The 27,134-nt window shown below is 41.9% G+C and overlaps 1 protein-coding gene across 2 annotated transcripts in view; it reads left to right on the forward strand.

Annotated features, from left to right (window-relative positions):
- The first annotated feature begins 1,442 nt into the window (after nucleotides 1-1,442).
- Nucleotides 1,443-27,134, forward strand: part of elovl4a (ELOVL fatty acid elongase 4a) — a 68,167-nt gene continuing 42,475 nt past the window's right edge. Inside the window, exons 1-2 of one of the 2 annotated variants that reach the window (XM_085997686.1) lie at nucleotides 1,443-1,465; nucleotides 19,087-19,186. In XM_085997686.1, coding sequence (XP_085853812.1) covers nucleotides 19,120-19,186 — 67 coding nt within the window. In that variant the 5' untranslated portion in view covers nucleotides 1,443-1,465; nucleotides 19,087-19,119. Of the gene's footprint in view, nucleotides 1,466-7,803; nucleotides 8,187-19,086; nucleotides 19,187-27,134 lie in introns of those variants that run through there. The other variant, XM_085997684.1, reaches the window with a different exon arrangement.

The following is a 27,134-nucleotide window of genomic DNA, read 5'->3' on the forward strand; positions in this document are numbered from 1 at the left end:
GCTCGAATTCTTTGAGGATGTAACAAACAGGGTGGATAAAGGGGAACCAGTGGATGTGGTGTATTTGGACTTCCAAAAGGCATTTGACAAGGTGCCACACAAAAGATTACTGCACAAGATAAAAAATCACGGGATTGGGGGTAATATACTGGCATGGGTGGAAGATTGGCTATCTAACAGAAAACAGAGAGTTGGGATAAATGGTTCATTCTCGAGTTGGCAATCAGTAACTAGTGGTGTTCCGCAGGGGTCAGTGCTGGGACCCCAACTCTTTACAATCTATATTAACGATTTGGAGGAGGGGACCAGGTGCAACATATCCAAGTTTGCCGACGATACAAAGATGGGAGGGAAAGCAATGAGTGAGAAGGACATAAAAAACCTGCAAAAGGACATAGACAGGCTAAGTGAGTGGGCAGAAATTTGGCAGATGGAATATAATGTTGGAAAGTGTGAGGTTATGCACTTTAGCAGAAAAAATCAAAGAGCAAGTTATTATCTAATTGGAGACAAACTGCAAAGTGCTACAGTACAAAGGGATCTGGGGGTCCTGGTACATGAAACACAGAAGGCTGGTATGCAGGTACAGCAGATGATCAGGAAGACCAATGGAATCTTGGCTTTTATTGCAAGGGGGATGGAGTATAAAAGCAGGGAAGTCTTGCTTCAGTTATACAGGGTACTGGTGAGGCCACACCTGGAATACTGCGTACAGTTTTGGTTTCCATATTTAAGAAAATATATACTTGCTCCCGAGGCAGTTCAGAGAAGGTTCACTCGGTTGATTCCGGAGGTGAGGGGGTTGACTTATGAGGAAAGGTTGAGTAGGTTGGGCCTCTACTCATTGGATTTCAGAAGAATGAGAGGCGATCTTATCGAAACATATAAGATTGTGAGGGGGCTTGATCGGGTGGATGCGGGGAGGATGTCTCCACTGATGGGTGAGACTAGAACTAGGGGGCATAATCTTAGAATAAGGGGCTGCCGTTTCAAAACAGAGATGAGGAGAAACTTCTTCACTCAGAGGGTAGTAAATCTATGGAATTTGCTACCTCAGAGAGCTGTGGAAGCTGCGACATTAAATAAATTTTAAAAGGAGATAGACAGTTTCCTAGCTGATGAGGGAATTAGGGGTTACGGGGAGTGGGCAGGGAAGTGGACGTGAGTCTAGGTTCGGATCAGCCATGATCCTATTGAATGGCGGAGCAGGCCCGAAGGGCCGTATGGCCTACTTCTGCTCCTACTTCTTATGTTCTTATGTTCTTATGAAAGGAGCTGAGATGTAAGCCAACTAGTCCATGTGCAGCTACCAGCATGGAATGCGAATTTACCCAGGAACAGAGGATGCAGGAGGAACAGGTAGCATTTCTACAGATGGAGGTTCATCACTCTGAAGTCTGACGAGGCTAATACCAATCTCGCAGAGGAAGGAGAGGCAACCAGTTCATCCAAGCCAGTGCATAAGGTAGAGGACATATAAGTTCTGAAAACATTGCTAACCAGAAGTACATAGACTTTAATCTACTCAATTGACTGGCTCTCTAATTCATCAGCCATCTAAAGAGTTTAATTTCAAATTAATCTCAACAATTTATATCAATCTCAGACACTAATCTCAACTGTAAATTTATAATCAGCGAGCAGTTAATGCTGAATTACTGTGACATAACTGACTGACCTTGTTATTTATTTTATCAATTAACCCTGTCTACTAATTCTTTGCATACTCAATTTTTAAATTTAATTGCTGCTAACATCATTATAAAGTTAACAAACAATTGTTAGTTCGTGATTTTGTTGTTTGATTTCTTCTTTGATAATTTGCTTTTGAGTGCTGAAATTACAGTACTAATTGTTCTTATTTCGGGACAACTTGCCCATTACCATTTAAAAAAATTTGTTTTATGGGATGTGGGCATCGCTGGCAAGGCCAGCATTTATTGCCCAACCCTAATTGCCCTTGAGAAGGGGATGGTGAGACGCCTTCTTGAACCGCTGCAGTCAGTGTGGTGAAGGTACTCCCACAGTGCTGTTAGGTAGGGAGTTCCAGGATTTTGACCCAGCGACGATGAAGGATCAGCGATATACTTCTAAGTCAGGATGGTGTGTGTGACTTGGAGCTGGTGGTGTTCCCATGTGCCTGCTGCCCTTGTCCTTCTAGGTGGAAGAAGTTCTAGGTTTAGGAGGTGCTGCCGAAGAAGCCTTGGCGAGTTGCTGCAGTGTATCTTGTAGATGGTACCCACTGCAGCCACGATACGCCGGTGGTGGAGGGAGTGAATGTTTAAAGTGGTAGATGGGGTGCCAATCAAGTGGGCTGCTTTGTCCTGGATGATGTCGAGCTTCTTGAGTGTTGTCGGAGCTGCACTCATCCAGGCAAGTGGAGAGTATTCCATCACACTCCTTACTTGTGCCTTGTAGATGGTGGAAAGGCTTTGGGGAGTCTGGAGGTGAGACACTCGCCGCAGAATACCTGGCCTCTGACCTGCTCTTGTTGCCACAGTATTTATGTGGCTGGTCCAGTTAAATTTCTGGTCAAGGGTGACCCCCCAGGACATTGATGGTGGGGGATTCGGCGATGGTAATGCCATTGAATGTCAAGGGGCGGTGGTTAGACTCTCGCTTGTTGGAGATAGTCATCGCCTGGCACTTCTGTGGCATGAATGTTACCTGCCACTTATCAACCCAAACCTGAATATCATCCAGGTCTTGTTGCATGCGGGCATGGACTGCTTCATTATCTGAGGAGTTGTGAATGGCACTGAACACTGTGCAGTCGTCAGTGAACATCCCCATTTCTGACCTTATGTTGGAGGGACGGTCATTGATGAAGCAGCTGATGATGGTTGGGCCTAGGACACTGCCCTGAGGAATTCCTGCAGTAATGTCCTTTGTGCTAGGTATGACTCCAGCCAGTGGAGAGTTTTTCCCCTGATTCCCATTGAATTAGTTTTACTAGGGCTCCTTGATGCCACACTCGGTCAAATGCTGCCTTGATGTCACTTCTCCTCTGGAATTCAGCTCCTTTCTCCATTTTTGGACCAAGGCTGTAATGAGGTCGGGAGCCGAGTGGTTTTGGCGGAACCCAAACTGGGCATCAGTGAGCAGGTTATATTGGTGAGTAAATGCCGCTTGATAGCACTGTCGATAACACCTTCCATCACTTTGCTGATGATTTTGGGTAGTACCATCCAGTCATAGTGAAAGAGGAGGTAGTGGAGATACTGGATGAGATAAAAAAATTGATAAAGAGGAGGTACTAGAAAGGCTGTTTGTACTTAAAGTTGATAAGTCACCAGGACCGGATGGGATGCATCCTAGGATGCTGAGAGAGGTTAAGGAGGAAATCGGAGGTACTTGCCATAATCGTCCAATCCTCCTTAGGGGGGTGGTGCCACAGGACTGGAGAATTGCAAATGTTACACCCTTGTTCAAAATAGGGTGTAAGGATAAACCCAACAACTACAGGCCAATCAGTTTAACCTCGGTAGTGGGGAAGCTTTTAGAAACGATAATCAGGGACAAAGTTAAAAGTCACTTGGACAAGTGTGGATTAATTAAGGAAAACCAGCACAGATTTGTTAAAGGCAAATCATGTTTAACTAACTTGATTGAGTTTTTTGATGAGGTAACAGAGAGGGTTGATGAGGGCAATGTGGTTGACGTGGTGTATATGGATTTCCAAAAGGCGTTTGATAAAGTACCACATAATAGGCTTGCCAGCAAAGTTGAAGCCTATAGAATAAAAGGGACCATGGCAGCATGGATACAAAATTAGCTAAGTGACAGGAAACAGAGAGTAGTGGTGAACGGTTGCTTTTCGGACTGGAGGAAGATATAGTGGTGTTCCCCAGGGGTCGGTACTGGGACCACTGCTTTTCTTCATACATGTTAATGACTTGGACTTGGGAGTACAGGGCACAATTTCAAAATTTGCAGATGACACAAAACTTGGAAGTATAGTGAATAGTTGAGGAGGATAGTGATAGACTTCAAGAAAACATAGACAAGCTGGTGAAATGGGCGGACATGTGGCAGATGAAATTTAATGTAGAAAAGTGTGAAGTGATACATTTCAGTAGGAAGAACGAGGAGAGGCAATATAAACTAAAGGGTACAATCCTAAAGGGGGTACATGAACAGAGAGACCTGTGGGTATATTTGCACACATCGTTGATGGAGGCAGGGCAGGTTGAAAAAATGGTTAAAAAAGCATATGGGATCCTGGGCTTCATAGAGGCATAGAGTACAAAAGCAAGAAAGTTATGATGGACCTTTATAAAACACTGGTTCGGCCTCAACTGGAGCATTGTGTCCAATTCTGGGCACTGCACTTTAGGAAGGATGTGAGCGCCTTAGAGAGGGTGTAGTAAAGATTTACGAGAATGATTCCAGGGATGAGGGACGTCAGTTACGTGGATAGACTAGAGAAACTGGTTGTTCTCCTTAGAGCAGAGAAAGTTGAGAGGAGATAACAACAGAAAATGCTGGAAACACTCAGCAGGCCAGGCAGCATCCGTAGAGAGAGAAACAGAGTTAACGTTTCAGGTGGAGGTAAGGAATAATAAGGGGAAAAAAACACTAGTGGGCATAGTCTATAGGCCTCCGAACAGTGGCAACTCTGTTGGACGGAGTATCAATCAGGAAATAGTTGAGGCTTGTAATAAGGGAACATCTATAATTATGGGGGATTTTAACTATATTAATTGGACAAATCAAATTGGGCAGGGCTGCCTTGAGGATGAGTTCATTGAGTATATTAGGGATGGGTTTCTTGAGCAGTATGTAACTGAACCAAACAGGGGGCAAGCAACCTTAGATCTGGTCCTGTGTAACGAGACAGGATTAATTAAAAATGTCCCAGTAAAGGATCCCCTTGGAATGAGTGACCATAACATGGTTGAATTCCATATTCAATTAGAGGGTGAGAAGGTTGGATCTCAAACAAGCGTGCTAAGCTTGAATAAAGGAGACTATGAAGGTATGAGAGCGGAATTGAGTAGAGTGGATTGGGAAAGTAGATTAAAGGGTAAGACGATACATGATCAGTGGTGTACATTTAAGGAGTTATTTTACAACTTCCAAAAAAAATATATTCCACTGAGAAGAAAAGGGTGTAAAAGAAAAGACAGCCATCCGTGGCTAAGTAAAGAAATTAAGGATAGTATTCGACTAAAATCAAGGGCATATAAGGTAGCCAAATCTAGTGGGAGGATAGAGGATTGGGAAAACTTTAAAAGACAGCAAAAAATAACAAAAAGATTGATTAAGAAAGGGAAGATAGATTATGAAAGTAAATTAGCAAAAAATATAAAAACAGATAGTAAGAGTTTTTATAGTTATATAAAAAGAAAAAGGGTGGCTAAAGTAAATGTTGGTCCCTTAGAGGATGAGACCGGGAAATTAATGGTGGGAAATATGGAGATGGCAAAAACACTGAATGAATATTTTGTATCAGTCTTTACAGTAAAAGACACTAAGAATATCCCAACACTGGACAAACAGGGGGCTAAAGGGGGGGAGGAGCTAAACACGATCAAAATCACGAAGGAAGTGGTACTCGGTAAAATAATGGGACTCAAGGCGGATAAATCACCTGGACCTGATGGCTTACATCCTAGGGTCTTGAGGGAAGTGGCGGTAGGGATTGTGGATGCATTGGTAATAATTTTCCAAAACTCCCTGGACTCAGCAAAGGTCCCGGCAGACTGGAAAACTGCTAATGTAACACCCTTATTTAAAAAGGGCAGTAGACAGAAGTCTGGAAACTATAGACCGGTTAGCCTAACATCTGTGGTAGGTAAAATTTTGGAGTCCATTATTAAGGAGACAGTAACAGGACATTTGGGTAATCATAATTTAATAGGACAAAGTCAGCATGGTTTTATGAAGGGGAAGTCATGTTTGACAAATTTGCTGCAGTTCTTTGAGGAAGTAACATATAGGGTGGATAAAGGGGAACCAGTGGACATAGTGTATTTAGACTTCCAAAAGGCATTTGACAAGGTGCCACACAAAAGATTATTGCTTAAGATAAAAAATCACGGGATTGGGGGTAATATTCTGGCACGGATAGAGGATTGGCTATCTAACAGAAGGCAGAGAGTTGGGATAAATGGTTCATTCTCAGACTGGCAATCAGTAACTAGTGGTGTTCCACAGGGGTCAGTGCTGGGTCCCCAACTCTTTACAATCTATATTAACGATTTGGAGGAGGGGACCGAGTGTAACATATCAAAGTTTGCAGATGATACTAAGATGGGAGGGAAAGTAGTGAGTGAGAAGGACATAAAAAACCTGCAAGGGGACATAGACAGGCTAAGTAATTGGGCAGAGATTTGGCAGATGGAATACAATACTGGAAAGTGTGAGGTTATGCACTTTGGCAGGAAAAATCGTAGAGCAAGTTATTATCTTAATGGCAAGAAACTGGAAAGTACTGAAGTACAAAGGGATCTGGGGGTCCTGGTGCACGAAACTCAAAAGGTTAGTATGCAGGTGCAGCAAGTGATTAAGAAGGCCAATGGAATGTTGGCTTTCATTGCTAGGGGGATAGAATATAAAAATAGGGAGGTATTGCTTCAGTTGTACAAGGTATTGGTGAGACCGCACCTGGAATACTGCGTACAGTTTTGGTGTCCATACTTAAGAAAGGACATACTTGCTCTCGAGTCAGTACAAAGAAGGTTCACTCGGTTAATCCCGGGGATGAGGGGATGGACATATGAGGAGAGGTTGAGTAGATTGGGACTCTACTCATTGGAGTTCAGAAGAATGAGAGGCGATCTTATTGAAACATATAAGATTGTGAAGGGGTTGGATCGGGTGGATGCGGGGAGGATGTTCCCGATGATGGGTGAAACTAGAACTAGGGGGCATAGTCTTAGAATAAGGGGCTGCTCTTTCAAAACTGAGATGAGGAGGAACTACTTCACTCAGAGGGTGGTAGGTCCATGGAATATGCTGCCCCAAAAAGCTGTAGAAGCTACATCATTACATGAATTTAAAACAGAAATAGACAGTTTCCTAGAAGTAAAGGGAATTAAGGGTTACGGGGAGCGGGCAGGAATTTGGACATGAGTCTAGGTTCGGATCGGTCATGGCCCTGTGGGTAGCGGAGTGGGCCCAGGGGCCGTGTAGCCTGATCCTGCTCCTATTTCGTATGTCTAATTCTGTTAGATTCAGGAGATGGTTCTGTGATAGTGGATTGGCGGTTAGGATCAGATCAGCCATGATCTTATTGAATGGCGGAGCAGGCTCGAGGGGCCGATTGGCCTACTCCTGCTCCTATTTCTTATGTTCTTATGTAGGTCTGGGACCCTTCGATTTGATGGAGGTGTTCAAAATCATGAGGGGTCTGGACAGAGTAGATAGAGAGAAACTGTTCCCATTGGCGGAAGGGTTGAGAATCAGAGGACACAGATTTAAGGTGCATGGAAAAGAACCAAAAGTGACAGGAGGAAAAGCTTTTTTACGCAGCGAGTGGTTAGGATCTGGAATGCAGTGCCTGACAGGGTGGTGGAGGCAGACTCAATGGTGGCTTTCAAAAGGGAATTGGATAAGTACCTGAAGGAAAAAAAATGAAGGGCAACAGAGAAAGGGCGGGGGAGCGGGACTAGCTGAAGTGCTCTTGCAGGGAGTCGGCAAGGGCTTGACGGGACAAATGGCCTCCTTCTGTACTGTAACCATTTAGCGATTTTTTTTGCACCACTGCCCTGTCTGGCGAGCGCGGGCTGTGAGAGCATGCGCAGATTGTGCTATGATGGGTGAGTGACAGGTGCGGTCGCATGCGCAGTGAGCGGACCGTGATGGGAGAATCAGTGAAGGACGGAGTGTGAAGTGTGAGGGGGGTGGCGGCGACGACGGCAGAGGAAGGGGGAAGAAAGTCGCTTGTCGGGCCGCGAGTCGAGTCACAGAGTTGAATAAGAATCCCCAAGCAGCGAAAGGTTATTGGGTTATATCCGCTGATTTCAGATTGTTGACGATACCGTCGTTGGTTCACACATTCACCCGCCTGCTCGCCGGTTGGAACGGGGGTCCGTTGTGTGCGCGAGAGAGAGAGAGAACACGAGCGTTTCGTCTCCCGGGAGAGCGCGAGCACGCGCCGGGAGTGAGCGCGCGCGGCAGCGGGCAGGGAGACACTGACCTTGTAAGCGAATGTGCAGCAAGCGGCTCTGATTGCACCCCAGGTAAGAGCGACAAAATACATTTTGTAGCATAGCTCACCTAGTGCACAATGCCCGAGGAAAACCCTGCATTATCGGGGTTCTCATCGGTTTGGCATCCATCGCAATTGTCGTGGAGTTGTTATAAACGGGTGATTGGTTTGGAGCGAGGGCAATTTTTATTATTCGACACACACACAATGCAATTAACGAGGCTGATCAGACGGAGGAGGGTTTGGATAAGCGATGGATGATGATGTCCTTTCTGTGGCTGCAGAATTTTAAAAAAATTGCCTCAATTCTTATTAATTTTTTTTATATGTCTGTCTTTCGAGATGGTTTTCCTTACCATGTGTTCATTTGATGTTCATGAGTTCATTTGATTTGTTCGCGAGTGGTTAACGAATATTTCCAGAAATCTTAAGACCCGAGACAATGCAGTGGGGTGACATGGAGCTCACTTGATGACAGTGTTTTGAGAGAGGGAAGGAAGAGTTGCAGAAAACACAGGCGCTTTTGTTTAAATGGGAGTAGTCGTTTGTTTTTGGCTGTTATTTCACCCTTTTTTTGTACGAAGAAAATACATGGTGACTCCAGCCGTTTTTGCCAAAGATACATTTCTTAGTGATCATTTTGAAGCTTTAGGTGTTTATCTCAAACAAGCTGCGTGTAGGAATAGAGATGGCATAATACAAGCCGTTAATCTGATTTTAATACTGGCTAATAATATTTCGATTGGTTGTTTAGCATTTAGAAATCAGTCTTCACATGTAGTCCAGATAAATTCGATCTTTTAGGGGAAAAAATCGATTTTTTCTGTATCTGCCTAACAATGACGAGGGATTTTTTAATTGCTCCATGAGATATTCAAGATTATTTTGAATGTCTGTTTCCAAAAGTTCACCAGTGAGTGAGAAATCGAGTCTATCTGTAATATCCTTTAACATCACACTTTGAAACAGGTCAAAAAACATGCATGATAATTTACTGTTGGCAAATTTTGTTAAAAATGCAGTGTTACAGCTTAGTGTATGGGTCCAGCACAAACGTAGCAAGGAAGATTGCAGCTCAGAACATTTGACCTAGGGAACATTTGTGACAAAATTTAGCATAATTCATTCATATTGATTTAGTATAATTTATTTTGAGATAATGGAAAAATACAAAATTATACACAATTCAGAAACAGCCCTACTTGTTCTAAATGTATGTACAACAGCTAATAAGTGTTTGCCATTTCCAGTTAGAATAGGAATAAATCAAATGAGACATCCTTTCAATATAATATACGGTAGTAATAATATAAGCAAGCAGGTCAGTGCAGTATTAATAACGTGCTATCAACTTTCATGAGTAAACTACAAAAATAGTACAAATTATGCAAAAGCGATTTTAGGAACAAAATGTTTAACATGCTAGCCAGCATTTTTGTTCCAATTTCTTCCCTTTTCTCTTCAACCCACAGTCTTCTGGATATATGACTCATGCTACAGCATAGATCCACGGGCACTTAGTGGCAACCCTCCTGTACTTTCTCCACTCTTCATCTGTGCGACTAGACAACAACAATAGCTTTCATTTATATAGCACCTTTAACATAGAAAACATCCTAAGATGCTTTACAAAAGTGTAATCGGACAAAAATGGACACTGAGCCAAAGAAGGAGGTATTTTTTTTTGGTTGAAGGAGGTATTAGGAGGGGTAACATAGATTGGTCTGTGACTGTCAGCCAGCCACTCACCATGTAAGGCAGTGTAGCAAGTCTGGTTTTGTTCTGACCTGGCATCTATACTTTCCTTCAGATGGCCCCTGGTTAACAATCAGAATTGAGAATCCTTGCAGGGAGTCCAGGATGTCTGAGGTCAATTTTAGCGTACCACTGCCACCCTGGCTTAGGTCCGCTAACTCAACACAGACAAGGGACCACACTTGTAATATTCCAGCTTTGTAAGGCTAAGTAGAACACTGTGACATATTATCCATGGAGACATGGGGAAGCACTGAAATTTATTTATTTGAATTTTGTAAATTAGTGCAAATTGCAGTATTGACAATATTTGAGGATTCGACTGGGAGAAGCAGAGATTTTTTTATTTGAGGGTGAGACTCCATTTTAAGGTTTCTGCTTCCTTATTTGGGCCTCCTTCCACCACGTACCAACCACAGTCTGGAGTCAAGTATCACACTGTAGAAGTTGTTACTATGGAGTCATATCCGTTAGGAACTGTCCAAAATAATTTGAATTGCAACATTTATATAGCTGAGAGAGGTTAGAGACTGAATTTTAATCCAGGTCTCAGAAGCAAAAGGACAATGTTCTGTTTCACTGCACCTTCGAATTCTCATCATTAAAATGGTATTTTAAAGCAAATGTCTTATGATTTTAGGTAGGATGTGGAGTTGACCATGTAACATTAATTGGAGGTTGTCACCCCGTGGCAAAGTAATTTTGTAATCTTTCAATTTAAAGAATAAATGTCACCATTAATGCACCTTTTAAAACAGTTGTGAAGAATTCTGAAAAACATTGTTTTTATTTTTTTTAAATTTAAGCTGAGATTTGATTACATTACAGGAAACTTTCTGGAACTACATGAACAAATCGATGATTAAATATTATATGATCCTAGAAATTGTAGCAAGGTTGCTTGAGTAAGGGGAATCTGTTGCTTGATGATACTTCTCCAGAGTCAATTTTGAGGACTTCTGTTATTCTGAAAACATTCTTATTATGTCACCTAATATTTAATCAAGAAGAATGTCACTTGTGATTTACATACCAGAGCCCACTCAATGAGTTAATGACTGTACAAAGGCTGTTACCCAGCTCCCTCAGATTGTCAGAGACAGTAACTATTCAAGAACATTTGTCCCATTTCCATATCATTAGAAACCACAGTTTCAGCAAAATAATTGTATAAATTGACTAATCTAGTTTATACTCACATCATTGCATATAGATGTTGCTTATTGTGGAAGAGACTAAACTCAATTGAATGCGATTGGCATATGTTATTTAAATTGGTCTTGGAATGCTCAATTAAAATGAAGTAAATGACTCAAAGTCTAATTTATTTTATTAATGATTCCAGCAAATAAATTTCTGCAGTACATGCTAAATTGTTCCGAGAGCACAAAGCTTCCTCTTCCTATCGACTTTATCCAGTGAACAGCTGAGTCATACAGACCTGCAAATTCCCAGCTTCAATCCTTACTCCATTCTGAGTTCGAGCTGATATTAGTAGCATGGTGGTAGGGACACCACCATTTGACCTTAATGCCCATTGGTTAGGGAGAGGAAAGTCAGTCAGCGTTCCTGCTTCTGATTGTTATCCAGTGCTTGCTGGAAGTGCACATGTGGACAGCAAATTAGGACACCTTTGGGCGCAGCTATGATGGCCTCCTTGGTTGAATAACCTGTCAGTCGAGGTTCACATATGAGTAACTGTCACATGGGCTGGCTGTGGTAAACCACTGTTTGTATTCCTGTTTGTCCTGTTTGTATTCCACTGTGTACATGCCTGGACATGCCTCGGCTGACTCCTCCCACAGGTCCTAGTATAAAGGTGACTGCTCCCCAGCCCTTTGTATCCTGGACCGGTCGACCACTCGAGGCAGACCTCCATTCTGTTGTTAATAAAAGCCTTTAGTTACTCTTCTAACTCTCAGTCTTTTATGAGTAATTGATAGCGCATCACTGGCACTGGAGGGTATCCAGCCCCATGGAACCCTATCCTGAGGGTGATTTACAGCCTGTGGAAGAGGTGAAGAATTGGTGGAAAAATACTTTTCAAAAGCACAAAATATTAATGAAAAATGAAGCTGCAATTATATTAGAGACGATCTATACACAATACACATTTTATTTTTGATTAATTTTATTTCAATGAAACTGACTGCAGCTAATTTTCACGTAGGTAACAGACATGGAATTAAAAAAAAAAAATTGCTTACAAGTTCATTGCATTTAATAATCAGACATATTTCTGTGAATAGCTAAGTTAAATTCTAATACAGCCATGTCTGCAGCTTGATAGTTAAAGGTGTTCAGATAGTTTTGTTTCATGCCCATGGCGATTTGGGGGGGGTGGGGCAGCGGAGACATAGAATAACTTTGTTTGTTTAGTGCAGTCATGTATTAAACTCATCCCCCACCTCTAACAATTCTTACTCCCTCATCTCTTCATTGCACGAAAGACAATTGCTTCATACTTTAATACTCTTTCTCATCATTTGGCATATGGGCTCAAATTGTATACCATATAATATTTGAAATTGGGGTATAGCATAGCTTATCACTAATTTCTTGACTGTATGCAGCCACTTCTCTTCACCACCCTATCCCCACCAACTTTACTTCTATGTCTATTTTTTCATATAATTAAGAACCCATTATCCTGATGGGGCTTTTGCTCCTTCCTTTGTGCTCTGAGGCAAATGGGGTTCAGGAGATCTAAAAACCTACATTATAGTTTCATCTCTGGCCCAGCTTGACATGACTTTTTTATGGTGGATATCTTTAATTGCTTGGAATGATCTGCTCTGAAATGTCAATCAAAATGAAAGGGGTGGAACTTCCAGATCTTAATTGATATTCTACATCAAACTTTAATTGCATCATGTACATTTCTTGCTTCCATGCAGATCACTAGCACAAGTCAATATCTGCAGCAGACACAACCCCTTGTATGTCTGATCTTAAACTAAAAAGAGATGTGAGCAAACTTCTTGAACTCCTTCCATTTTAAATGTTATTTCTTTGCTAATGTATTTTAACTAACATTTAAAATGGAAAATCCTAGTTCTACTCTGCATATACGCAGAGTATAACAAGGATTGCCCATTTTAAAGGTGAATCAAAATATATTGTAATTTAATTGCTCACATTAGTGTTGGCTATTGACCTACAGAAGGATGTTGGGGTTGTCCCACACAAGAAAAAATACAGAAGGTTTATCAAAGTGGTGTTTCGTCCCTCATTCCCATGTTCACTTCCGTGCCTCTTATAATATGCTTTGACATCTTAGAATTGTGGAAATCTAATAACTAAGTGCACAAGCAACATTCCCACAATTTTGAAGATGCTTAAAGAGGTCTGATGGGATAATGGAGCAGAAAGTTGTTTTAAACTGGAATAAGCAAAAACTTAGTGGTGACCATTCTACTAAATAGTAAATTAACAAGGTTTGAGTAAAAATTATATTTGGGTAATAAGAACATAAGAAATAGGAGCAGGAGTAGGCCATTTAATGAGATCATGGTTGATCTGATCTTGGGCTCAGCTCCATTTCCCCACCCGCTCCCCATAACCCATCACTCCCTTATCTTGCAAAAATCTGACTATCTCCACCTTAAATATATTCAATGACCCAGCCTCCACAGCTCTCTGGGGCAGAAAATGCCACAGACCTACGACCCTCTGAGAGAAGAAACTCCTCCTCATCTCAGTTTCAAATGGGTGACCCCCTATTCTGAAACTATGCCCCCCTAGTTCAAGCTTCCCCCATGAGGGGAAACATCTTCTCTGCATCTACCTTGTCAAGCCCCCTCAGTATCTTGTATGTTTCGATAAGATCACCTCTCATTCTTCTAAACTCCAATGAGTATAGGCCCAACCTGCTCTCAACTCTTTAATTCGTACAGTATTTGTATAGAAGGAAGTGTGTATGTCTAAAGCTGAGTGACCTGATATGGTAAGTATAATATTATGTAATGGAATTACAGATCGAGGAACCAAGTTGAATCCCAGTTTTGATGGATATTTACATGAGTTTCCTCCAGGGCGTAACTGTTCACCTTGGCTGCCTGTTAGAGGAGTTGAAACTGGCCAGGGTGCCTACCACCTGGTTATTTGACCAGCACACCACTTCTCAAGCATACCACCATGGAGCAAGGTTGATGATTTGGGGACATTCCATATATAAGAGGATAAGAAAATTCAAGTGCGAGAAAGACCATTTGGCCAATTGAAGCTTATTCCTCTAGTAAACCTTTGCCACATAGAATCCAGCTATATTTTGAATGGGCAATGTTTTTGCTTCAACTACTCTGGTAGATTATTCCAAACATTATCACTGTTTGGATAAAGATGGTCCTCCTCATTCGCTGTCTTAAATTTACTTTCTGCTAATTTTCAATTATTTTCTTTAGTCCTGTATTCCTTGCTCAATTTGAATAATTTGGGTTACCTTATTTACACTTTTTTTCATATTTTATGTACTTTGATTTGTGAGACCTCTCTTAACTGCCTTTCCAGACTGTAAAGCATAAGCTCCTGTAATCTTTCCCCCCAGCTCATCCCCTTTATACTTGATGTCAGGCTTGTCCTTTACTGTATCCTTTCTAATGCGTATATTTTTATTGTGGTAAGGTGACTAAAACTGAACACGTGGTCTGAACAGTGCATTATAAGGCCTTGAGGTGAAGAAGAGGTTTGATGGAAGCAATACTTGGATCTGTGTTATTTCCAATGTAAATTAATCACTTGGATACTAAAGCCAACTAAAACAGAGGGAGCAGTAGAGACAATGCAGCAAAAGATTTGCAAATTGATTTACATTGTTTATTTGATTTCTGTAGAGTTTTCTGGCGTGCATTCTATTAGATTTTTAAAATTATTTCCCTGTTGTCTGAACATTGAAAATTATGTTTACTATTACTCCTTTTCTAAATCTCACTGTGCTAATTTAATTCCACTTGTTGTATAATTATAATTCATGATTTCTGATAAACAATACTTTCCATTTACCAGTGTGAAAATATCATCTGCTCTATCAAATAAACAATTTAAATCCATTTGCAAATCTTTTGCTGCATTCTCTTTCTCTCTGTTTTAGTTGGCTTTAGGGTGATTAACTTACATTGGAAATAAAACAGATTCAAGTATTGCTTCCATCAAACCTCTCTTCTCCCTTTCAAGCCTGACATTATACTCTCTCTTGAGTCATCTCAGCTATTTTTTTGGATGAGCTTTGTATCCAGTTTCGTGCTTTTCTGAATTTCTGTGGCTTTTAGTTTAATTAAAAATTCAGTGTTGCCAGCATTCTGTTTTGTTGACATTTAATTATCTTGCACTATTGGGTTTATGGGTTGATTCATGGTGATGGGGGGGGAGCAATTTCAAATAGGCTAAATCATGGAGTGCCACCATGCATCTTCGACATCCTCAAAGAAGTCAGAGGTTGTTAGGCAGGATCTTCCTATTCTAAATCCATGCCGACTATTCCTTATTAAGTATTTGCTATACAGGTACTCTCGATTCCATTATTTTACTTATATTTGATAATCTGTAGTTGGCTGAGTCAAATTTGTTCACCTTTTTTTAAATATCTGCCTACTTCCAGTCAGTACCCATTGATTCCTCATTAATGAAAGCTAGTGTCCCACAATCTTACTCCCTAGTCTCCTTTAGCATCCTAGGATACATGCCAGGAGTACCTCTTCTAAGTTGAATTTAAAATCCTCTAATATATTAGGTGTGTTACAGATATCAGATTGCAAATTAATAATACTGTATGTATATGTAAATTCCAACCAACAACTTACATTTATAACAGGAAAACCTCCCAATGTGCTTCACACAGGAGAACAAACAGATACTGCGCCTTTGTTGGATAGTTGACTGAAGATACGGGTTTTGAATAAAACTCTTCAAAACTAAGAGGGATGTAGAAAGGTAGAGAGGTTTAACAAGGAAGTTCTATATAGTAATACTGAGTTGGCTGAAGGGTCTACCACCTGTAGTGAAATTGAGATGGGTGGGGGATGTATGTGAGGATAAAGTGAGATGACAGGAGGGCATGTGAGGGAATGTAAAGCTGGAGAAGGTTGTGGAGGAATTTGTAGATGAGGATTTTAAATTCAAAATATTGGGGAAGCAGAGAGCCAGTGTAGGTTGATTCAGATGATGGGCAAGCTGGACTTAGTGTAGGAGAGAATGTGGATGGCAGGGTTTTGCCGAATTTGGAGCTTGGGAGCACAGTGAGTACAGCATTGGAGAAATCGAGTTTGACATAGAGCAGTACCTTAGGAGAAGTGGAAAATAATGTTTTTTCAATGTCAGGAACTTAGTAAATGTTGAGAAAGTGTGAACAGCATATTAGAAATGAATTTTCTGTCTGCCTACACACGCCCTTATTAAAAGGGCTGTGGTGTTAAATTAGGCTAGCCTGGTAGTCATTGAAGGGATTGTTATTTTGAAGAATACCTATGGTATTCTGGTGCATTTTTTGCAATTTGAGTCTACAGAACAAAGACTAAATACAAATGATACATAGAAACATAGAAGATAGGAGTAGGCCATTCGGCCCCTTGAGCCTGCTCCGCCATTCAGTGAGATCATGGCTGATCATCCAAATTCAGTACCCTGTTCCTGCCTTCTCTCTATCCCTTGATCCCTTTAGCCTTAAGAAATATATCTAACTCCTTCTTGAATATATTTAATGAATTGGCCTCTACGGCCTTCTGTGGTAGAGAATTCCACAGGTTCACCACTCTCTGGGTGAAGAAATTCCTCCTCATCTCTGTCCTAAATGGCTTACCTCTTATCCTTAGACTGTGACCCCTGGTTCCGGACTCCCCGACCATCGGGAACATCCTTCCCGCATCTAGTCTGTCTGGTCCTTTTAGAATTTTATAAGTTTCAATGAGATCCCCTCATTCTTGTAAACTCCAGCGAGTATAAGCCCAATCGACCCAATCTCTCCTCATACGTCATTCCTGCCACCCCAGGTATCAGCCTGGTGAATCTTCGCTGCACTCCCTCCATGGCGAGAACATCCTTCCTCAGATAAGGCGACCAAAACTGCACACAATACTCCAGGTGTGGTCTCACCAAGGCCCTGTACAACTGCAGCAAGACATCCTTGCTCCTGTACTCTCAACCTCTCGCTACGAAGGCCAACATAGCATTTGCCTTCTTAACCGCCTGCTGCACCTGCATGCTTACCTTCAGCGACTGGTGCACAAGGACACCCAGGTCTCGTTGCACTTCCCCTTCTCCCAATCTATTGCCATTCAGATAATAATCTGCCTCCTTGTTTTTGACACCAAAGTGGATAACCTCGCATTTATCCACGTTATATTGCATCTGCCATGCTTCTGCCCAATCACCCAACCTGTCCAAATCATACTGGAGTTTCTCTGCATCCTCCTCACAACACACACGCCCACCCAGCTTTGTGTTGTCTGCAAACTATGATGTGCCTATAAGCAGCCAGACTTGAAGGTTGGGCAATTGAGTATTATTAGCAGTGCAGTAGCATGCAGATGGTGTGATGCCGTTACCAATATTGGCCAGTTTTTGAAGGTGCTACGTGTAATGAGTTGGTACAGGAACTGGCAAGAAAGCTGTGTTTCACAGATAACATTGAAGCAAAGAATAAGATTTTGTTAGCATGTTTTAATGTCTTTAGTTGTTTATAGCAAGGACTATAGAGTTTCAGGTACGAAATATAAATTACTATCAGTGCTATTGATGATTCTTTCGTAATATTTACTGTTTAAGCCACCCTTATTGTATCTGCTTTGGAGTAATTCAGTACAGTAAATCACTGACACAGATTGCCCTCCTGCACAAAGGTAAGGTCAGGCCATTTTAGAAACTCCCACTTTTTTAAAATAGTTCAGGTCTTATTCTTTGCTATCCGAACATAATGAATGTTTGAGTTAGTGGGACTATAATATTTATGTGGGGATGGACTGTTCTGGTTGTGATGAAGTGCTGCTAGATATTGTTGCAATTACAATTGCCACGGGTGACTCTGGCACAGTTTGTTGGCATGTTGAAGCACTGTTCCAAAGAGTTTGTTACAATTTTCCCCCCTCCATATTGAACATCTATTGTTGGCATGGCTGCCTGGCAGAGGTGCTAATTTGAGTGAGGTGCTTCCTCGCGGGGAGAGAACAATTTACGAGTCAACTCTTGTATCGTTCCTAAAGTCCAGTTAGATGGTGGCATTGACGGAGAGATTTAGGAGCAGGTTGTTTGTTGCTTTGCTTATGGAATTGTGCCAGCAGCGAGAAGAGCTGAATGAATCAGAAAATACAAAAGACAAGATGAAATACAGTGGAGGAGGGGGAATATTGTTTTATTTAACTTCATTCTTTTTTTTCAACCATACGTAGATTGAGATATCCATCTTAAAGATGAGAAAGAACTTGAATTTATATAGCGCCTTCACATGTCCCAAAGAGCTTTGTAACTAATGAAGTATTTTTGAAGTGTAGTCATTTGTGGTAATGTAGGAAGCGTGGCAGCGAATCTGCACAGCAGCAACAACAATTAGCATTTATATAGCGCCTTTTAATGTAGGAAGACATCCCAAAGTGCTGCACAGAAGCTTAATCAGATAAAAAATAACACCAAGCCAAAGGAGATGTTAGGAGGGTGAACTAAAAGCTTGGTTCAAGAGGTAAGTTTAAAGGAGGGGAGAGATGGAGAGGTTTAGGGTGGATCCCACAAACAGCAATGAAATAAATTACTAGATCATCTATTTTGCATGTTAGTTGAGGAATAAATGTTAGCAATGGCACCATGAGAACTCCCCTGCTCTTCTTCCAATAGTGCCGAGGGATCTTTTCCATTCACCTGAGAAGGCAGACTTGGTTTAACATCTCATCCAAAAGATGGCATCTCTGACAGTGCAGTACTCTCCTCGGCTGACGTGTCAGCCTAGATTATGTGCTCAAGTCTCTGGAGTGGGGCGTGAATCCACACCCTCCTGACTTGGAGGTGAGCCAAGGCTGGCAGCTGAACTTGTAGTTCAAGTCTTGAAGTTGGAGCCTAAATACAATAGATGTAGTTAACATGGATTTTATTAGATTTTGTTGTGAGAACCTTATGGGTAAAGTACCAAGATATAGGCAATGTAACTGGAATAATTTGTGAAACAAACCAAAATGTATTTTTATTATTTTTCATAGGTTGTGTAGGGTTAATCCTTTTTGGGTGAAATCATGGACGCCCTGGTCCACCTCATTAATGATTCTCTGGAATTCTATCGATGGAGCTTCACCATTGCAGGTACTTATTTATATTCTGTTCAGAGTAATGCTGTGTTAATACTGGAGTTTCTGTATTCTGTACACCAATTCCTGTAGAGTGTGGGTGTGTTCACATTAATTCTATTAGAAAAGCATGCATTGAGTACTGTCTCTATATCAAGCCTCGGTATTACCTGGATTGGATAAAGAAGAATCTAATGTGTTCATGCCAAAAAAAATGGTTTGGATGCAGACCGAATCGCTAATGAACGGAAATTTGTACGTTACGCATGCCATGAGTGGATAACAACAAAAAGAATAGCACTCTTAATGTAATAAAATATCTCCAAACACTTTTTGAGGTGAAAATAAGTGGTGTGAGAAGGGTTAACGATGGTGACTGAAAGGTCAAAGATTTAAGTTTTGTGGAGGCTTTTGAAAGAAGGGAGAAGTAGCAAAGTAGAAGGATTTAGGGAGAGCATTCCAGAGTGTAGGATGGAGATGGCTGTAGACTCTGACTGAATGTGGAGTGGATGGAGGGCTATTCGCAGAAAGCCAAAGTCAGGAGAGAAAAAAAAGCCTGTTGAAGGATAGATGATGGTTGATGAAGGCACAGGTCATTGGGGAGCAGTCTTAGTACAGGATAAAATGCAGACGGTGGAGTTTTGGAGGAGTTGCAATTTCTGAAGGGCAGAACTCGGGAGGTTGGCAAGAAAAGCATAGGAATAATTAAGTCTGGAGGGAGCAGAAGTGTAGATAAGCATTTCAGCGGTAGTGGGGATGAGTTAGGAGCAGAGGCAGGTGCTGTGGAAGTGTATAATGTTAGTTATGCCTTCGATGTGCAGATTGAAGCTCAACCTTTGCACACAACTTTGGTATCCTGCTTGACCAATCAGGTCCAGCTTGAGGGAGCGGCCAGAGACAGTGATGGACTCTGGTTAAGCTGTGGAATTTTTGGTGGTAGCTGAATAGGATGGCTTTGGTCTTGCCAATTGTTAAGTTAAAGAAAGTTCTTCTTCATCTAGGATTTGATGTCGGCTAAGCGGTTGGACAGCTCAGTGGTGGTCAAGGAGTCAAAACTGGTACCAGAATAAAGTTGAATGTCATAAGAATCAGGAGTAGGCCATTCGGCCCTTCGCGTCTGTTCCGCCATTCAATAAGATCATGGCTGATCTTTGACCTTAACTCCACTTTCCTGCCCGATCCCCATATCCCTTGAATAAAAACAGAAAATGCTGGAAATACTCAGCAGGTCAGGCAGCATCTGTGGAGAGAGAAACAGTTAACGTTTCAGGTCGACGACCCTTCGTCGGAACTGGAATTCTGGAAAGCAGTTCTGACGAAGGATCATTGACCTGAAACGTTAACTCTGTTTCTCTCTCTACAGATGCTGCCTGACCTGAGTATTTCCAGCATTTTCTGTTTTTATTTCAGATTTCCAGCATCTGCAGTATTTTGCTTTTGTATTAGCTCCCATGTCCCTTGATTCCCCTAGAGTCCAAAAATCTATCTAGCTCAGCCTTGAATATACTCAATGACTCAGCATCCACAGCTCTTTCGGGTAGAGAATTTCAAAGATTCACAACGCTCTGAGTGAAGAAATTTCTCCTCCTCTCAGTCTTAAATGGCCGACCCCTTATACTGAGACTATGCCCCTAGTTCTAGACTCTTAGCCAGTGGAAACAAGCTCTCAGCATCTACCCTGTCAATCCCCCTCAGAATCTTCTGTTTCAATGAGATCACCTCATTTTTCTAAACTCCAGAGATTTTAGGTCCAATCTACTCAATCTCTCCTCATAGGACAACCCTCTCATCCCTGGGATCAATCTAGCGAACCTTCGTTGCACCACCTCTAAAGCATGTATGTCTTTTCCCAGTTAAGGAGACCAAAACTGTGCACAGTACTCCAGGTGTGGGCTCTCCAAAGCCCTGTACAATTGTAGTAAGACTTCCTTACTCTTGTACTCCAACCGCCTTGCAATAAAGGCCAACATGCCATTTGCCTTCCTAATTGCTTGCTGTACCTGCATGCTAGCTTTCGGTGTTTCTTATATGGGGACACCCAAATCTCTCTGAACACCAACATTTGTCCACTCACTTAACCTGTCTAGAATTCCTTTGCAGGCTCTTCGTGTTCTCCTCGGAGCTTACTTTCCCACCTAGCTTTGTATCGTCCGCAAACTTGGATACATTGCACTCAGTCCTTCATTTAAATCATTAATATAGATTGTAAATCGCTGAGGCCCAAGCACTGATCCTTGCTGCACCTCACTTGTTACAGTCTGCCAACCAGAAAATGACCCGCTTATCCCTACTCTGTTTTCTGTCTGTTAACCAATCCTCTATTCATGCTAATCTATTACCCCCAACCCCATGAGCCCTTAGCTTGCATAGCAACCTTTTATGTGGCACCTTATCGAATGCCTTTTGGAAATCCAAATATACTGCATCCCCTGGTTCCCCTTTTATCTACACTGCTACTTACATCCTCAAAAAACTCTAATAAATTTGTTAAGCATTATTTCCTTTTCATAAAACCATGTTGACTCTGCCTAATCATATTATGATTTTCTAAGTGTCCTGTTACCACTTCCTTAATGATTGATTCCAGCATTTTCCTGACAACTGATGAGGCTAACTGGCCTGTAGTTCCCTGTTTTCTCTCCCTCCTTTCTTGAAAAGTGGGGATATTTGCTACCCTCCAATCTGCTGGGACCGTTCTAGAATCTAGGAAATTTTCGAAGATCACAACCAATGCATCCAGTATCTCTGCAGCCACCTCTTTTGGAATCCTGGGATGTAGGCTATCAGGTCATGGGGATTTGTTGGCATTTGGTCCCATTAGTTTCTCAAGTACTTTTTCTATACTGATGTTAATTACTTTAAGTTCCTCACTCTTATTAGCCCCTTGGTTCCCTGCTATTTTTGGTATACTTTTTGTGTCTTCTAATGTGAAGACAGATACAAAATATTTGTTTAAAGTCTTTGCCATTTCCTTATTCCCCATTATAATTTCACCTGTCTCAGCTTCTAAGGGACCAATGCTTACTTTTGCTACTCTCTCTTCCTTTTTACATACTTGTAGAAGCTCTTATAATTTGTTTTTATATTTCTTGCTAGTTTACTCTGGTATTCTATTTTCACCCTTTTAATCAATTTTTTGGTCATCCTTTGCTGGTTTCTAAAGCTCTCCTAATCCTCAGGCTTACTACTATTCTTTGCAACGTTATAAGCTTCTTTTAATCTATTTCTATCCTTAACTTCTTTAGTTATCCACGGATGGCTCACTTTTCCTGTAGAGTTTTTATTTCTCAATGGAATGTATATTTGTTGAGAAATTTGGAATATTTCTTTAAATATTTGCCACTGCTTATCTACTGTCACACCTTTTTATAATTTCCCAATCTACCTTGGCTAACTCGACCATCATACCCATGTAATTGACTTTATTTAAGTTTAAGACTCTTATATTCGACTGAAGTATTTCACTCTCAAACTCAATGTGAAATTTTAACATTTTATGATCACTCTTCCCTTGAGGATCTTTTACTGAGATTACTAATTATCTCTGTCTCATTACACAATACAAGATCTAAAATAGCCTTTTCCCTGGTTGGTTCCATGATGTATTGTTATTAGCATCCATCCATAAGCTAACCCTATGTCTACTCATAAGGTCACTTAAGGATACTATGTGGACATGGGAAACAAAAGACTAAGAATGGAGCCTTGGGCCACACCTGAAGTGATTGTTTGGTTGCTGGAGGAGAAGCCATTATAGGTGGTGTCCTGGCATTGTTGAGACATGTCTGAGTGGAACCAAGCTAGGGCAGTGCCACGAAGGTGAACCACAGAGTAGAGTTGGTAGCCGAGCTTGGAGTGGTCAATTATGTTGAATACTGCAGAGAGCTCAGAGAAGGTTGGTAAGGGTAGGGGATGTTTGAGGTGGCTGAGTTGATGATTTTGATCTTAGACACATGGAAATGATCATCTCAGATTTGGTGTTGTAGGTGACACTGGGACAGAGGGCTCAGAGGAAGGAAGTTGTGAGGTGAGGATCCAGGGGTTGTTCGTGCACTATAGGATACTCCTGGAGCAGTGGGAGGATTTGGGTTAGGAGCGAGAAATACAGTATTGCTTCAGATGATCAGCTAGATCTGGCAGTGAACATCCAGACCAGTCATGTACCAGGTGTGCTCCAGTCTGTGGCCCTCGGCTTTTAAGGGTGCAAAGATGAAAATTACATGGGGAGACTGATGGGATGGAAGAAAGTGAGGAATTTAGAGAGGGCAAGGGCATCGAAGGCAGAGGTAGTAGATCTGTTGAGCAGATTGAATGTAGCATATGTGCTGAGATAGGTGGAAGGCAGAGGAGAGGAAGTGGGAGTTTGAGTGGATGTTGGCAGGGTAGCTGCGGGAATTGTTTTTTCCAGGGTGGGAGGGTGATTTGAAGCAAGCAAGATGATGTAGGTGTTGAGGAAGTTATCAGATGGCTTTGGTGAAGGTAGAAACCTCAGATGTGGCAAGCCCTCTTGTGGTGATGATAGTGCAAAAGATAAGGTTTAAGGGTTTGCAACCATTTTCAGAAAGAAGTGCCAACTGGATGATCCCTCTTGGCCTCATTCTAAGGTTCACAACATCGCAGATGCCAGATGTTTAGCCAATCGATTCACTCCACGTAACATCAAGAAACAGCTAAGTGCACTGGGCACAGCAAAAGTTGCGGGCCCCAAAGACACCCTAGCTGTAGTGCTGAAGACCTGTGCTCCAGAACGAGCCGCACCTCTAGTTAAGCTGTTCCAGTACAGCTGCAACACTGGCATCTACCCGACAACATAGAAAATTGCCCAGGTGTTTCCTGTCCATAAAAAGCAGGACAAATCCAACCCAACAATTACTGCCTTATCGGCCTACTCCCAATCATCAGCTAAGTGATGGAAGGAGGAGTCAACAGTGCTACCAAGTTACACTTACTAATAACCTGCTTATCGATGCTAAGTTTGGGTTCCGCCAGCACAACTCTGCTGCAGACCTCATTACAGCCTTGGTCCAAACAGGGACACAAAAGCTGAATTTCAGATGTGAGGTGACAGTGACTACCCTTGACGTCAAGGCAGGATTCAACTGAGTAGCACCAAGGTGCCCTAGTGAAACTGAAGTTAATGGGGATCAGGGGGAAAACTCTCCAATGGCTTCAGTTATACTTGCTGCAAAGGAAAATGGTGGTTTTTGGAGACCAATTATTCTCAGCAGGACATTGCTGCAGAAGTTGATGGACCTGATGTTTTTTGTTGAGAATTATTTAATTTTTCACCTGTTTCGTCTGTCATTTTATATTTTTGTAAGTGGCTTGAAAACCACATGGCCACTGAAAAGTTTAAAAGTTATTTTGAATGACTTGGTTACTTTTGTGATGGTTGGTTGGTTGATTGTTGGTAGGTTTTTATTGCTTACTGATGGTTCATTTGTAGTTTTCCTACTTGTATATGATATTTGAGGCAAATGGCATTGCTCAGTTAACAGTGATTTTGTTTTGATTTTCTCTGTTTCTCTTGAGGCCTTTGCGCATGTACAGACTCTTCGTCCCATTTCTGTACATACACTTCTCCATTCTTGCTCTAACTCTCTCCCCTCCCATTTTCGGTCCTTATTTTTGATGCACTCCCACATCATTCCCCCTACCGAACATGGACTTTGACACTGCTGTTGGTTTCTTCCCTTCCTGGAGATCTTGATGTTCTACAGCCCATTAATACTGAACTCTTGAGAAGCAGCAATACTGACTTCAGCCACCATCTGAAGACCAGAATATTACCAATGAGAGTTCAGTTCCAAGGAAGTTTCCAACCTTGAGCATCTTCATTTTATGTGACTTGGAGAAACAAGAATGCTGAGCTAGTTATTGATGGGAGAGCTGACCGATCCTAGCCACTGTGAAGTGTTGCTGGACCTCTACCCCCGTGCTGCCAGATCCCAACCCTACCTAAATGCCATCAGGCTCCAGCTAGCTGTACCCCCACCCCAAAGTGCCGCCTGGTCAGACACTCTAGTCATCCGACCAGACCCTCTCTCTTTTTCTCCCACCCACTCCTCACAGAATCACACAGAAACCCCACAGTGCAGATAGAGGCCATTTCGGCCCATCGAGCCTGCACCGACACACATCCCACCCGATCCCCGTAACCCCTACACCAACACGTATCCCACCCTATCCCCGTAACCCCACGTATATAATCCCCCTAACACTAAGGGTCAATTTATCATAACCAATCAACCTAACCTGCACATCTTTGGACTGTGGGAGGAAACCGGAGCACCCGGAGTAAACCCACGCAAACACGGGGAGAATGTGCAAACTCCACACAGACAGTCGCCCGAGGCCTGATTCGAACCCGGGTCCCTGGTGCTGTGAGGCAACAGTGCTAACCACTATGCCACCGTGCTGAGTGCTGTCAGGCCCCAGATCGTGCTCTCTGCTCCCAAACCTTGTCACGAGCCACAGGGCACCTAACCTTTGCTCCCTTTCCATCCTATATGCCAACCTCAGCCCCCAAATTTCCCGCAGGCCCCACTCGTAACACCCAGTTTCTCTCTCATTTACGTGTTTCTCATCAGTGCCTGATAAATCGACTCTTTCATGTTGGATGCTATTGTGCTGCATATCTTGAGTTTTAGAAAGGTCATTGCTCGAAAGTCTGTACATCAGGAACATGTAGCATAACCATATCATAGTGATTTGTAAAGATTTTGCATGACCTCCTTGTTTTTGTATTCAGTGCTCCTATTTACAAAGCAAAGTATCCCATATGCTTAACTGCCTTATCAACTTGCCCTGCCTCCTTTAAGGAGCTGTGTATATGCACCCCTGGTCCCTCAGCTCTTGTAGCCCCTCTCAAAACAGTACCATTTAGATTATTACAAAAGCAAAATACTGCGGATGCTGGAAATCTGAAATAGAAAGAGAAAATGCTGGAACTGCTCAGCAGGTCAGGCAGCATCTGTAGAGAGAGAGAAATATTTCAGGTTGATGACCTGATGAAAGGTCATTGACCTGAAACGTTAACTCTGTTTCTCTCTCCACAGATGCTGACTGACCTGCTGAGTATTTCCACCATTTAGATTATACTGCCTCACCATGTTGTTTCTCCCAAAGTGCATCACTTCACACTTAGCCGTATTAAATTGCATCTGCGATGTGTCTGCCATTTCACCACTCTGTTATGTCCTCCTAAAGTCTGATACCATCCTGCTCACTATTTACATATTGCCAAGTTTTGTATCATCCACAAACTTCAAAATTGTACTCCCTGTGCCCAAGTCCAGGTCATTTAACCACTACTCTCTGCCTCTGATCTGTTGGCCAATTAAGTAACCATGCCACCACTATCACTTTAATATCATGTGCTTTTTTCCAAATAAGTCTGTTATGAGGTACTTTTATCAAATGCCTTTTGAAAGTTGATATATGCAATATCTACTGCACTACCTTCATCAACTCTCTGTTACTTCAAAGAACTCAATCGGGTTAGTCAGACACGACTTTCCTTCAGCAAATCCCTGCTGGCTGTCCCTTATTAACCCACGCTTTTCCAAGTGAGTATCAATTCATGCCTTGACAGTGCTTTGTTGTAGTTTTCCCACCACTGACGTTAAACTGATTGGCCTGTTGTTTCCAGGTTTATCCTTCTCCCCTTTTTTGAACAGGGGTGTAGCATTTGTAATTCTATTATATGCCATGGGAGATCTCCTAGTATTCTGGAAAAAAAAAAAGTTTAAATCTGCATTCAGTCATTAACAAAAATGGTCGAAGGAATAATATGTAGTATTTGATTTAAAAAAACATTTTAATGAACCCAAGCACTCCTTTAGTGAGTTTGGATGACTGACTGAACCGTAACAGTAAAGATTGAACATTAATACACATCAATAAATTGACATTGTAGGCTCTTCGATATTTGCTCTGAATATGTGCAGAATATCAGTTAACCG

This window comes from Somniosus microcephalus, chromosome 9, assembly GCF_052327205.1.
Source record: "Somniosus microcephalus isolate GS21.2 chromosome 9, FLI_Smic_1.0, whole genome shotgun sequence".
NCBI classification, from domain to species: Eukaryota; Metazoa; Chordata; class Chondrichthyes; order Squaliformes; family Somniosidae; genus Somniosus; species Somniosus microcephalus.